The sequence below is a fragment of the Caloenas nicobarica genome, chromosome 25, assembly GCF_036013445.1.
Source record: "Caloenas nicobarica isolate bCalNic1 chromosome 25, bCalNic1.hap1, whole genome shotgun sequence".
In the NCBI taxonomy this organism is placed as follows: domain Eukaryota; kingdom Metazoa; phylum Chordata; class Aves; order Columbiformes; family Columbidae; genus Caloenas; species Caloenas nicobarica.
The window spans coordinates 1,036,096-1,048,626 of record NC_088269.1 but is presented as its reverse complement, the minus strand read 5'-3'; the positions used below and the strand labels follow the sequence as shown (position 1 = coordinate 1,048,626).

The 12,531-nt window shown below is 57.6% G+C and overlaps 1 protein-coding gene across 1 annotated transcript; it reads left to right on the top strand.

Annotated features, from left to right (window-relative positions):
- The first annotated feature begins 6,173 nt into the window (after positions 1–6,173).
- On the top strand, positions 6,174–11,889 carry LOC135998434 (coiled-coil domain-containing protein 81-like). The gene is made up of 10 exons (XM_065651625.1): positions 6,174–6,252; positions 6,988–7,049; positions 7,459–7,612; positions 7,865–8,121; positions 8,495–8,580; positions 9,008–9,099; positions 9,215–9,332; positions 9,724–9,847; positions 10,304–10,432; positions 11,836–11,889. Exons 1-10 carry the CDS (start codon positions 6,174–6,176, stop codon positions 11,887–11,889), a joined length of 1,155 nt encoding a protein of 384 aa, XP_065507697.1.
- The last annotated feature ends 642 nt before the right edge of the window (positions 11,890–12,531 follow it).

The window sequence follows — 12,531 nt, the reverse complement described above, 5'->3', positions numbered from 1 at the left end:
GAACGGATCCGTCTAAAGGGATTATACACACCCCGTGTGTGATCCCAGAAGTGCTTGTCAGGGCGGGAGGGAACAAAGTCCACGCATTCCCCACAGCACGAACATGGCCGGCCGCACTCCTGCACACAGGCAGCATGAGACAGGAGGCTCTCACACTCCTCCCGGGAAACCAGCACAGCTGGTGCCTCCCTGAAGTGCCGGCAGGCTCATGCACGCAGCGCAGAGAACCACCAGCCAGGGCCAGAAGTGTGTGTATGATTACAGGGCTGTGACCACACTGGGAGCACGGAGGGGTGGTGGGTAGATGGCACGGCAGGAGGGCTGTGGTGGGAGGACACGGGCTCTTGAGGAAGGTCCGTCTGGGAAAGCGAGGAGGTGGACTTGCCTCCTGCCTGGGGTGGGACAGGAGCCAGCTTTTGGGAGACCAGCGTGGGTGCTGTGTTATCAGGTATCTGCTAGAGGCCTCCTTTTCAGAAGGAAGATGGAGATGAGGCCTTCTTAACCAAGTGGAAGAAGCCTCTTGTTCATACGCCCCGGTTCTCCTGGAGGACCTGAGCCACCCTGTTACCTGCTGGAAGAACAATCCAGCAGGGCTCCAGCAATCTAGGACATTTCTAGAGGGCGTTTCCTGGCATGGATGATGGAGGAACCACGAAGGAGAGGTGCTCTGCTGGAAAACAAGGAAGACCTGCTTAAGGATTAGGCTTCCAGGAGAGCAGACTTCCGCCCTGCCAGGAAACCCAGTTCTGGTCCATCTTCTGGCCAGGCCCGGCCTTGAAAAGCAGCTGGTTGCAACCAGGAAACGCAACAAAGCGGGGCAAGAGTGGGGCGGAGAGGCACGGCCCTACCTCTGGCTGGGGTCGGGGACAGCGTTCCCAGAAAGAGTCATGGAACTCCCTTCCTGCAGCCTTCCCTCCATCCCTGCCTCCCACCATCCCCTGATGAGTCAGGCAGCCCCAGCTCCAGCTGTGCTCCTACAGCTCCAGCTGTGCTCTGCCCCTCACCCCTGTACTTGAGGTACAACAGGTGGGGAAGCCCCGAGTGTCCCAGCGCCTTCAGCCCTTGGATGAGCAAACTTCTCTTCTCACTCCTCCTTCCTTGCTGGAAAGCCCTTCCCCATCTCTGCTCCAGGGCTGGGGTGGGGGGGGCAGAGGAATGTGGGAAGGCAGGGAAACCTGTCAGCAATTGGGCAGGACACTGCAATTCAGGTGGGGTTGGTCCTGGCTCTGCTGGGATTCCTGCCTGAGCTTTTGACAGCAGCAATAGGGACAGCCACATGTGAGCAAGTCACCCATGGTGTCTTTTCTGCCCTCAGAGCAGGGAACGTCCCGCAGCCCAATCGCTGGGTCCCAGCACCCCAAGAGCTTGGACACCCCAGACCTCCATGAACAGGGAGTGCGTGGGGACCTCTCACGTCCCACCACGGTGGGGTGGCAAAAGGAGATGGCGCAGCTTGGCCATGCCCTGGGGGACCAAGGCCGCAGGATTGGGGCTGTGCTGTCCTATGGCCCCTGGGGCATTGTGCCCCTGTGGGAGCTGGTCCTCACCTCGTGGCCAGCGTCACACATTTCCCTCCAGCTTCCCACCCGGCCCAGCCCAGAACTTGCTCCTCTCCCAGGAGCGGGCCAGGAGGGGGCTGCTTGGGGGAGGCGAGGTGTCAGGGTTATGCTTCTCTCTATTCAGAGAAGACTACGCTCTGGAAATAGCCTGTCTTCAGGTGCTCTTGTTGCTCCCACTGTCACAAGAGCCAGGAAAACTGGCTGGCAAGCAGAGCTCTGCCCCTTCGAGATGTTGCCTGCTGGAGTCTTCCCGCTCCCCAGAACTTAAATTCCTTTATTATAATTTCATGATGGGCATTGCAACCTAGACTCTGTTTCCTGATCATTTGGTTTTGGCCATCTGAGGGAAAATCCCACGCCTTCTCTCAGCCGCAGATACCAACAGGGACAGCATTGCAGGAGGACATACTACTGGAGGTGGAGATACCACTGGAGATGCGGATGCCACTGCAGATACCTTTCCAGATGGATGATCCATTCCCAATAACATTGCAGATGCAGGCGCAGTTGTAGATGCCATTGGAGATACAGATACAGCAGCAGAATATTCAATTGCAGACAGATACCATTGCAGATACCTTTACAGATGCCATTACAGATGCAGATGTCATTGCAGATGCAGAATCCGTGTACAGATGAAGATATCGTTGCAGCTTCCATTGCAGATACAAATACCATTGCAGGTGGCACTGCAGAATGAATGAGCATTGTAGACGCTGCTGCAGATACTTTGCAGTTGCACAATCCATTGGCCATAACATTGCTCATGCAGGTTCCAATGCAAACAGCATTGCAGATGCAGATGCCACTGGAGATTTGCAGACACAGGTATCCTTGAAGGCGTAAATAGCTTTGAAGAAGCCAATACTATTGCAGATAAAAGACAGCACCTCAGACACCTTTGCAGATGCCATTGCAGAAGCAAATACTGCTGCAGATGCAGATGCCTTTGCAGATGCCACTTCACTTTGCTGATGCAAAGTCAGGTGCAGATACAACAGAAGAGCAGATGCCACTCCAGATGCAGGTACCACTGAAGATGCAGAGGCCACTGCAGACACTCTTAGCATTACAAATGCCCTTGCAGATGCAGATGCCATTGCAGATGCAAATACTACTCCTGATGGCCGCACAGAATGAGTAAGCATGGCAGCCACCTTTGCAGATACATTAGCAACGCAGATAGTTCCAGGTACAGTTACAGCTAACACTAGAGACACAGATGCTGGCACCATCAGAAGCACAGGTTCTGGTGCCGTCAACCAGAGCAATATCGTTAGATGCTGTTGTGAGCCCAGAGCTGTCGCCTGTCCAGCACAACGTGTCCTGACAACAGTCCACATCCACAGAGGAGCACGGCAAACATAAAACTACTGCCTTGTGTTTGCTGCAAGAGGGATAATACCTTAGCAGTCCACAGGGCCAACTCATGTCCAGTTTTTCACCCACCAGTGCACCCCCAGCACTGGGGGTAGAAGGGAAGGAGAGTGGCCAGCCCCCATGGGGAGCATGACGAGGCTCTGTCCTTCCTTTTGGCCACAGGACGATGCCCTGGCCCACGCCAGGACAGGGCGTCTCTCCTCTTCAGCCCCAGCAGATGGCAAAGCTGGACGAGGGCCCCGGCTGCTGGGCTCGGCACAGGCAGTGTGGCTGGGTGCAGAGTCCTGCCTCCCGCAGGTGCCGGCCTGCCCACACCAGCGCCTTTCATCCCGCAGCTCCTCCTGCCCAGGACTGCAGCTGGCAGCAGAGACAGGTCTGCATTGTGGGGTTGGGTGAGCGCAGCAGGACGAGGCCTGTGCCACCACAGGGCCCTGTCCTGGACGGCCTGTCTGTTCCAGGAGAAGGCCTGGACACAGGCTTCTGGCATTTGACTTCATTCCTCTGCAGATGCCTGAACTAACACCCAAAAGCTACAGCACAGTAACAGGCAGCTCCAGGGGTCTGTGGCAGCACAGGGGGCAGCGGGCGCAGGGCGGCTCTGTGAGGAGAGCCGGGGGCTGCCCCTGCCCGCCCAGCCAGAGCTCGCCTGCTCCCGCCAGCCCGGCAACAGCGCTGCCATTGGCCACGGCTGAGCCAATCAGCGGAGCCAGAGGTGGCCTGTCAGTCACAGCCTGGCCCAGGGGCCTGAGGAGAAACAAGGGGGAGATGGGGTGGGGGCAGCTGGGGTGAGGGGGGCTGGGGGTCTGCTGGTGCAGGTGTCCTCCAGCACGGACAGGCCTGGGGGAACCTGGACACCCCAGCACCCACAGGCCCCGCCATGGCCCAGTTTGCCAGCCCTGGGCCTGAGTGCTCAGCCCAGGGACAGCCCCACAACCAGGGTCAGCGCGGTTCCCGCCACTGCCCCAAGAGTCGCCAGCCCCCAGTCAGCCCTGAGCCAGAGTGCAGGTATCTGAGCTGGGATGAGGTGGAAGGGGCTGGGAAACAATTCACTGAGAGGAACCGATGGAAGCAGGTACAGCGAATGTGGCATGCGGGATTAACGGACTCCAGTTTTTCATCCAGCAGTGCATCCCCAGCTTCCTGGCTGGCAGGGCAGTGTGTGAACAGAGCAGGCCTTGGTGCCGTGCAGGAAGAGTTCAGCCATAGCTAAAGCAGGGGCTAAACCATATGGGCTGCCAGGAAGAAAATTAGCTCCATCCCGGCCACAACCAGAAGAGACGGTGTCTCCGTTACGGCTTGATAGCAGCTTTGTGATGCTCGTTGTTTTCTTCACGACTCTGCCTTCTGGCGTGCAGACAACGGAGGGGCTGGGGCTGGTGTTGCCCTACACAGCATCCCTGTCCTGTGCACCCCAGGACAGAGCTGGCGCGTGGGGCAGAGGTGGGGCTGAGGACCCATTAATGAGCCCCATCACTGCCTCTGTGGCTCAGAACTGGCCAGTTGGCCAGGCCCAACAGGGAAACTCTGTTCCCCCAGCTTGTTCCCCACGCTCCTGCGGCTCTCTCCCAAGGGTAAGGGCTTAGGGATGTCTTTCCCAGACGAACACACCAGGGGTGCCCGTTGTAAAAAGCTGCAGCTGCTGGGATGTGGGGTGGCTGAACAGGGCCGGGCAATCCCTCCCTGAGCATCGTGGCAGCACATGGAGACAAGCCTGTGCATGCACAGCTGCTTCTTGGTCAACCAGGGAGCAGAAGCAGAGAAGGGTGGACCTAGTTTGGGAGGCAGCACTGCGTATGGGAGCGCACAGGTGCTCAAGTCAGCTGCTGGGCAGACTGGGTGATACGGGTCTGGTCCTAAGGCTGGGCTCAGCAGGCCTGTACACTTGGCCACAAAGTTTTCCATTTCCAATTGAAATGACAATAGATGCCAACATTTAGGGCAACTGAACCTCTTGCTACTCATTTAGGTTTAGATTAGATATTAGGAAAAAATTATTCACGGAAAGGGCTGTCGGGCATTGGAACAGGCTGCCCAGGGAAGCGGTGGAGTCACCATCCCTGGAGGTGTTTAAGAGGCATTTAGCTGAGGTCCGTAGGGACATGGTTTAGTGCTAGATTTAGGTTAGCGTTGGACTCGATGGTCCTGAGGGTCTCTTCCAATCAAAACGATTCCATGATTCTATAATTCTATGATTATGCTTAAGGCTTCATGACCCATAACAGTAACTTGGAAAGACAAAAACCATAACCTTGAACATACACACCCCACACGCCTTGCTCCTTCTTCCCCTGGCTTTTATTGCTGAGCATGACATCACATGGTCTGAGACATCCTTTTGGTCACTTGGGGTCAGCTGTCCCAGCTGTGTCCCCTGCCAACTCCTTGCCCACCCCCAGCCTAGTTGCTGGTGGGTCAGTGTGAGAGGCAGAGAAGGCCTTGATGCTGTGCAAGCACTGTGGAGCGACAGCTAAAACATCGGCGTGTTATTCGGACTGTTTTGGTCACAAATTCCACACTCGGCACCACATGGGCTGCTGTGGAGAAAATGAACTCGGTCCCAGCCAAGGCCAATGCAGTAAAGCCCATCCAAATCCCACCACGAAGTAACACCCAGCAGACAGGAGTGTTTGGGCACACTGGAGGGGCTCTTGCATCTCACAGACCTTCAGTCCCGTGTCTTGCAGCTGCCCAACCACAGCAAACCCCCAAACACCACCTGCCCCAACGAGCTCTAAGTAGCAGAGACATGTCGGAGCAGGGGACAGACGGGATTTTTGGAAAAGGACTGGTGAGAGAGGGGATGACTGTTTCCCAGCTCAAGAGGGGAAATATCTCTCCCCAGTTGTGCTGTCTCCTTGCTGGTGTCATAATGCAGCCTCAAATGATGCGGGTTGATGTCACAAGGGATCCCCCACATCACAGGGAGGTCTCTCCAGCGCTGAGGCGGTGCCGGCACTTTGCAGCGAGGTCTGGGTGCTGCTGGGCACTGCTCAGGGGCTCCCCACTGCTGCCCTTCGGAGCTACTCCACAGCCAGGAGCGGGATCGGGAGGCAGCGGGGCTGCACTGCGGGACTCTTGCTGACTGGCAGGACCCTCGTTGACAGGCAGGACCCTTCCTGACAGACAGGACCCTTGCTGACAGGCAGAGCAGCAGGGGCACATTGGAGAGGAGTTTTGAGCGAGGAGCGGCAAAGAGCATCCCTTTCTCTGAGCTGAGGGCAAGCGGCAAGCACGATGGAGGGCTGCTGCACCGTGGCCGTCAGCTTGGAGCTGAGCAGCTTGTTCCCCACGCTCCGGCAGCTCTCTCCCGAGGGTAAGGGTTTTGGGAGCTCCTTCCCAGAGGGACACACCAGGACTGTCCATTGTCAAAAGCTGCGGCTGCTGGGCTGTGGGGTGGCTGAACAGGGCCGGGCCTGCCTGAGGCTCCCGCCGGGCTCAAGGGATAATGTGGCAACCAGGACTCCCGGGTCGTGGCGCTGGGCCTGCCCTGAGCTCTGAGGCTCCTGTGGGCATTGCTTGCTCCCCTCGTGAGGGCAACCGTGCAGGGCCAGCTCTTCCTGGGAGCCAGTACCTCTTGGGGATCTGGCTCTGGGTTGAAAAGGGGTCCTGCGTCCTGGGGGCTGGGGTGTCCTACAGCTCTCACAGGGCTCTCACGAGCCAGCTGGAAATGGCTGTGTTGTAAACCAGCCCTTATCTTGAACCAGCCACCTTTAGGAGGGCCTCTGTTCCTTCCCATGGGATGCTCTTGTGCCGCCAGGCTGGCAGATCATGTCCTGGGCTCTGAGGTGCCTTCCCTTTCTGGGGCTTAGATGGCCACAGCCTTGGTCCTGGGCCCTTCCCACATCCCCGTATCTGCTCCAGCTCTGGCCCGGCAGCACAGTAAGGCTGGCAGTCATAAATTGGGGTGCACTCCAGCTCCGCAGCCAGGGCGGTGTTTGTTTGGGCTGTTTGTGGACACCTGCCTCTGTCACCCCCTGGGTGAGGAACATGCTGAGAGGCTGTGAGCTGGCTGGCCTGGAGCCTGACACCTCTTTCCCTTGCTTTCCAGAGGTTGTGGCTATCTGGGATGCTGTGTCTGCGTACATCCTGGGACAGCTGAAGCTGGACAAGGTGGGCTGGTGTCTTGGTCCCCCTTTACCCTGCAGAGCCTGGCCCCTGGGGAGCAATCCCTCCCCGAGCATCATGGCAGCACACGGAGACAAGCCTGTGCGCCCACAGCCGCGCCTGTGCGCCCACAGCCGCTTCTTGGTCAACCAGGAGAGGAACCAAGTCCAGATCTAGTCTGAGAAAGCATTTGGCACACGTTAGGGCTTCATGCCAAGGCTAATCCCTGGGAATCAGTCCAAGGGGTACAGCCTGTGCTGGAAATGCCTGGGATCTTCTCTAGCCAAAGCATGTTAGCAAATAACTTTGAGGAGGGGAAGAGAAGAAATGGAGAACACGAGCCTTTTCCAAAGCTTTGCCTTTTCCCATCTCTGAAGTACTCAGTCATCAGCCCTTTTGTCTTTTTCCTGGGCAGGGTGTCCTGGTCCCAGGACTCGGGACCTTCGCTATGGTCCGAGAGCAATTCCATGGCGAAGAAGAGCTGTATGTGGTTCGAAGACCCATCTTCCGTCTGGAGATTGAGAAGTCACTTCTGCAGGAGCTCGTGTTCCCCACAGTGGTTATCCCTGGTGAGAAGGCAGTGGCCACCCTCCACTCTGTCCCTTCATGTCTGGGGCTGGGTGTGTGCTCTCTGCTCTTTGGAAAGGGCTGGGAGAAGTAGAGAGTTGTCTCGAAAGGTCCAGAGATGGCTTGAGCTCCCCCCAGACAAACCACTCTCCAAAAGCTGTTTCTATAAGTGACCTTTTCTCTGGCATTTTGTTATGAATCTTAGACAGAAATTGGGCCTGCTGTGGCAGTGACGATGTTCCTTCTCCTTGCAGGCGACGTCAAGATCAATCCGCTCAACTACAAGTGGCTATCGCGAGCCACCTCCTTGCCACCACACGTGGTGGAGGACTGTGTGCAAGAGACCGTACTCTTGTACAGCTTCCAACTGAGGAACAGGCAGCACCTCGCCTTCTCCTTCAAGGACATTGGCGTTCTGTCCTGCAAAGATGATGTCCTGTGCATGCGTTTTTATTACGACTGCGTCACAGGGCTGGAGAACAAGGCCAGCCGCATTGCACTGCTTCACACTGTAAGTTCCTCAAGGTTTTGAGGGCTGCTTCACTGGTGTGGGAAGCCTATTGAAGGGTGAGCAACCCAGTCGCCGTTGGCCAGTCAAACGCCTTTCCCCATGCTTGCCCCCACTGACTTCGTTAGAAGAGAAAGTTTCTTCCCAGTTTCTGGGTCCTTGCCCTACAAAAAGCCCGTCAGTGTCATTGTGCCATCTCAGTGTTTGCTGTGCAGCTTCTGCAGAGCAGAGCAAGGGCTAATGTTCATGGAGGAGGATTTGGGAGAGAGGTTTGCGGAAGTGGCCTTCTTTTGGAGCAGGAGACAGGTCTGCTTCCTTTGGGAGCCAAGAGAAAACTGTCCTGGAAACCCTCTAAGAGCTCTGTGTCACTTTGCAGAGGCTCTGGATGCCAGCTGCAGCTGTTTGCACTGGAGCGACCACTGCCCAGGGGATGCAGGCTGCTCCTGCCCACGCGTTTCCGAGGTGAGTGCGTTTCCTCTGCAGCCCTCAGCAGAACGAGCGGGCGGCTTCCCAGCTCCTGCTCAGGAGTGGGCGTTGTTGGGGCCCGACACTCAGCATCAAGTCAGGGATCAACCCTGAAATGACTGGTCTGTGGTTAACTAATGCTGAGCTGGGGCTACACGTGTATTCTTGAGTGACTGGGCACGGTGATTGTGTGTTTTTCACACCCAGCCTGCTATCATTCCCATCAAAGAGAACCAAGGGCAAACGGACTTAAGGCTACGTTTTCTTGTGTCGGGGGCAGACTGCCGATAAAACCTGTGCATGGCCACAAAGGGAAAGGGATGCATGCTGTGGCTCCCAGGACGGGTGCGGAGGAGTAGTGTTGGGAAGCTGCAGAGGGGAGGGGTCACCCTTCTTCAAGCCTGTGTCACCATTTGCTTTCCAGGTTTCAGTTCATTGTGACCAGCAGAAGAGCAGTGGCCAGGGCTTTCTCCACCTGGCACAGCAAGGCTGCAGAAAAGCACGCGATCAGAGGAGGTAGGGGAGCGCATCCCTGCTGTCCAGGAGGGGCCCTGCCCCACGCTGCGTGACCACAGCCCGGTGAAAACGCGCTCCGCACGGGGCTGCTCTGAAGAGCTTCCTCCTTTCCCAGATGCAGAGGGGCGTCCCGGCAAGCTGCTGCAGAGCCGGGTAAAGCGTTCCCTGCCTGTGCTGCCAAACCAGGGGCCAGGAACTGGGCAGCAAGACACAGGGAAGAAGCCTTCTGCCAGGTGAGACCCTGGTGGGGAGGGATGAAAGGGAACCTTGCACCCATGTAGGAGAGACATCCCCTTTGGACTCTCCAGCTGCAGGGTTTCAGGAAGGTCCCTGACACATGCCCCACAGATTTTATGAGCTTGTTTGCCCCACCGCAAGCCCCTTTGTGGGGAAGGCAGTGGATGCTGGTGCATCCTACATCACTTGCCTTGCCTTTACAACAGACCTGAGGTGCGGTCCCTTCCCATCCATCTGATGGGGCTCAGGAAAGGCTCCCCCTTGCCATGGGAATCAGCCCCACCTCTCCCACTTCTTCTACCAGCCTGGGGAGCTGTGATATTGGGTGAAAATGGGAGACCAAACTGCCCCGTGCTCATGCTGATGCCTTCCGGTGTCTCTTTGCAGTGTGCTCCCCCCATGTCCAGGCAGTTCCAGCAGGACGAAGGAGGCAGGCAGGCAGGAGCCATCTCCTCCAGCCAGGCCTGCCACTGCACTCCCATCCTCTGAAGCCTGCAAGAGAGCGCTGCGGGTACGTGCTCTGCCTCGCTGCAACTACCGTGCTGTTTGAGACTCAGCAAAAGCTTCTTTGCGCAGACAGATATCCTGAAAGGATCCCTTGGCATGCGTTCGTTGTAATCTGTCTGCCACCTCCTTCAGATCTTCTTGACAAAAAGGAAGGTGCAGCACAGCCTGCTTGCCTGTTATTACCCCCTGGGTTCTCATGAAACTCTTCATTCTGGCCAGGGGCTATGGCAGATGGGCAAGTCCCTTCTAGGTCTTTGGCAATGCAAGTCTTTGGTCACTCAGCTGTGCCTGTCACGAGCTGAGGAGCCTGGCATGACTCCACGGCCCCTGATCTGTTAGGGGCAAAGCGCTGCTGACTGACCGGCTGAGGCACGGGGCAGCAACGCAGGGCAGACCCGAAGGAAGCCCCTCCAGGAGCCGAGACTGATCCTTCCTGCTGCTGCGTTTCCGTCCCCTCCAGGAGGTCCGGCAGCTGTCTGCAGAGTGGGAGCAAGTGAAGACGCGCTGGCAAGAGCAGCAGCAGCAAGCGAAGGCGGAATGGGCAGCGTGGGAAGCCTGGTCTGCCGGGGAGGACCGACAGCTGCCCCAGGTACGGTCAATGATTGACACCGCAGAGAGCAGCAGCGACCCTCTCTGTCAGGGCACCCAGGGCGGCAGGTCTCCGGGGGTGTGCGCAGCACTGACACCCAGCTGCAGGCCAGGGGTTTGCCTGCTCGTCCTGTGAAGGAGAGCCTGGCAGAGGCATCGGAGGGGAAAAAGCAACCGTCAGCTGTGACGGAGAGCACGCAGTGCTGAGCCTGCCAGCTCCCAGGTCCTGCTGCTGGCTCCTTTCAAGAGGTCCTCTGGGAAATGGCACCTGTTTGCCATCTGGTTTGCTGAGAGCGTCTCCTCCTTGGCAGGCACTCAGCACTGGAGGCACTTGGACTCCCCACCCTCCAGCCCAGCCCAGGAGAAAGGAGGTCAGCAAGAGGTGGAGAAAGGCTGAAAACCCTCTGCCAGCAGAGGATGTGGCAGCAGCAGCCCAGCTGGAGAGACTCCAGCCTGAGTAAGTGTGCCCCCGCTCTGGACACAGCCTGGGGCATTAGAGCAGCTGTGACCTCGCAGAGATGTCCAGAACCCCCATCCCTGTGTCCTGGGGTTGCACAGGACACCCTCTGTGTCTCCTAATATGGGCATGACATGGGTTGTCCCCACAGCTGAGGCCCAAAACCCACCACAGGGTGAAAGGGTGGGTGCGGGGGCTGGACGAGGGGAGAGGCAGAGGGGGTCTCTGTCAGAGGCTGAGGGATGACCTTTCCCTGTTGTTGCAGCCACCCTTCCCCACGAGCGGTCCAGGTCCTCAAAAGCCTGGAGCCGCATCAAGCACGGACGTTCATATTCAAGCACGTCGCTGAGATCAACAGACGGCATCAAGAGCAGCAAAGGCAGCTCCCCTGGTATCTATCTCCAAAAAGGGCTGGTGCTTTCCCCGGCTGCAAGGCCCATCCCTCCACTGAGGGCAGTCCTGGGGGAAAGAGGGGCTTTCTCTAACACCCCTCGGGAGGCAGAAGCAGATACTGGAGGCTGGTTTTGGTCTGGAGCTCCCTGACACCCAAGGGGGACTGCCCAGGCACCCAGAATCGGCTTTCCATGTGGGACATAAAAGTCCTGGCTGAAGACAGAGGGATCCCTCTGATGGCTGGCTCTCCCCTTTCCAAACGAGACAGTACATCCTTCCCTTGCATAGTCCTGCCCCAAGACTCCTTGCCCTGAGGGGGAGACACCCATACGGGACACCCAAAGTCTCAGCTCCACTTGACTCAGCCCCAGGCTCATCAGCTGCACCTGGGACCTTCTTATGGGCTTGGGCACAGGGGGCTTTTCCCACTTCACGGGCCTCTTGAGGCTTTGTTGCAAGCAGATCCCTTCACAGGAGGCCTGAGCTGAGCCTGCAGGATTTCTCTGCCTTCTCTCTGCCCGTACGATCATACACTTCTCTTTCTTCCTCCCTAGCACCAGATGCTGGTACCGCAGCAGAGGGGAACGTGCCGGGAGCAGCAGCTGTAGCAGTGGCTGTTAGCAAAGGGGCTGGGAGGCTTCTGAGCTGCCAAGATCCACCTCTAAATAGAAAATAAAGACCTCTGGGGCTCTTCTCAGATGGACTGACTGGTCTGTGACTGGGAACGGATCCGTCTAAAGGGATTATACACACCCCGTGTGTGATCCCAGAAGTGCTTGTCAGGGCGGGAGGGAACAAAGTCCACGCATTCCCCACAGCACGAACATGGCCGGCCGCACTCCTGCACACAGGCAGCATGAGACAGGAGGCTCTCACACTCCTCCCGGGAAACCAGCACAGCTGGTGCCTCCCTGAAGTGCCGGCAGGCTCATGCACGCAGCGCAGAGAACCACCAGCCAGGGCCAGAAGTGTGTGTATGATTACAGGGCTGTGACCACACTGGGAGCACGGAGGGGTGGTGGGTAGATGGCACGGCAGGAGGGCTGTGGTGGGAGGACACGGGCTCTTGAGGAAGGTCCGTCTGGGAAAGCGAGGAGGTGGACTTGCCTCCTGCCTGGGGTGGGACAGGAGCCAGCTTTTGGGAGACCAGCGTGGGTGCTGTGTTATCAGGTATCTGCTAGAGGCCTCCTTTTCAGAAGGAAGATGGAGATGAGGCCTTCTTAACCAAGTGGAAGAAGCCTCTTGTTCAT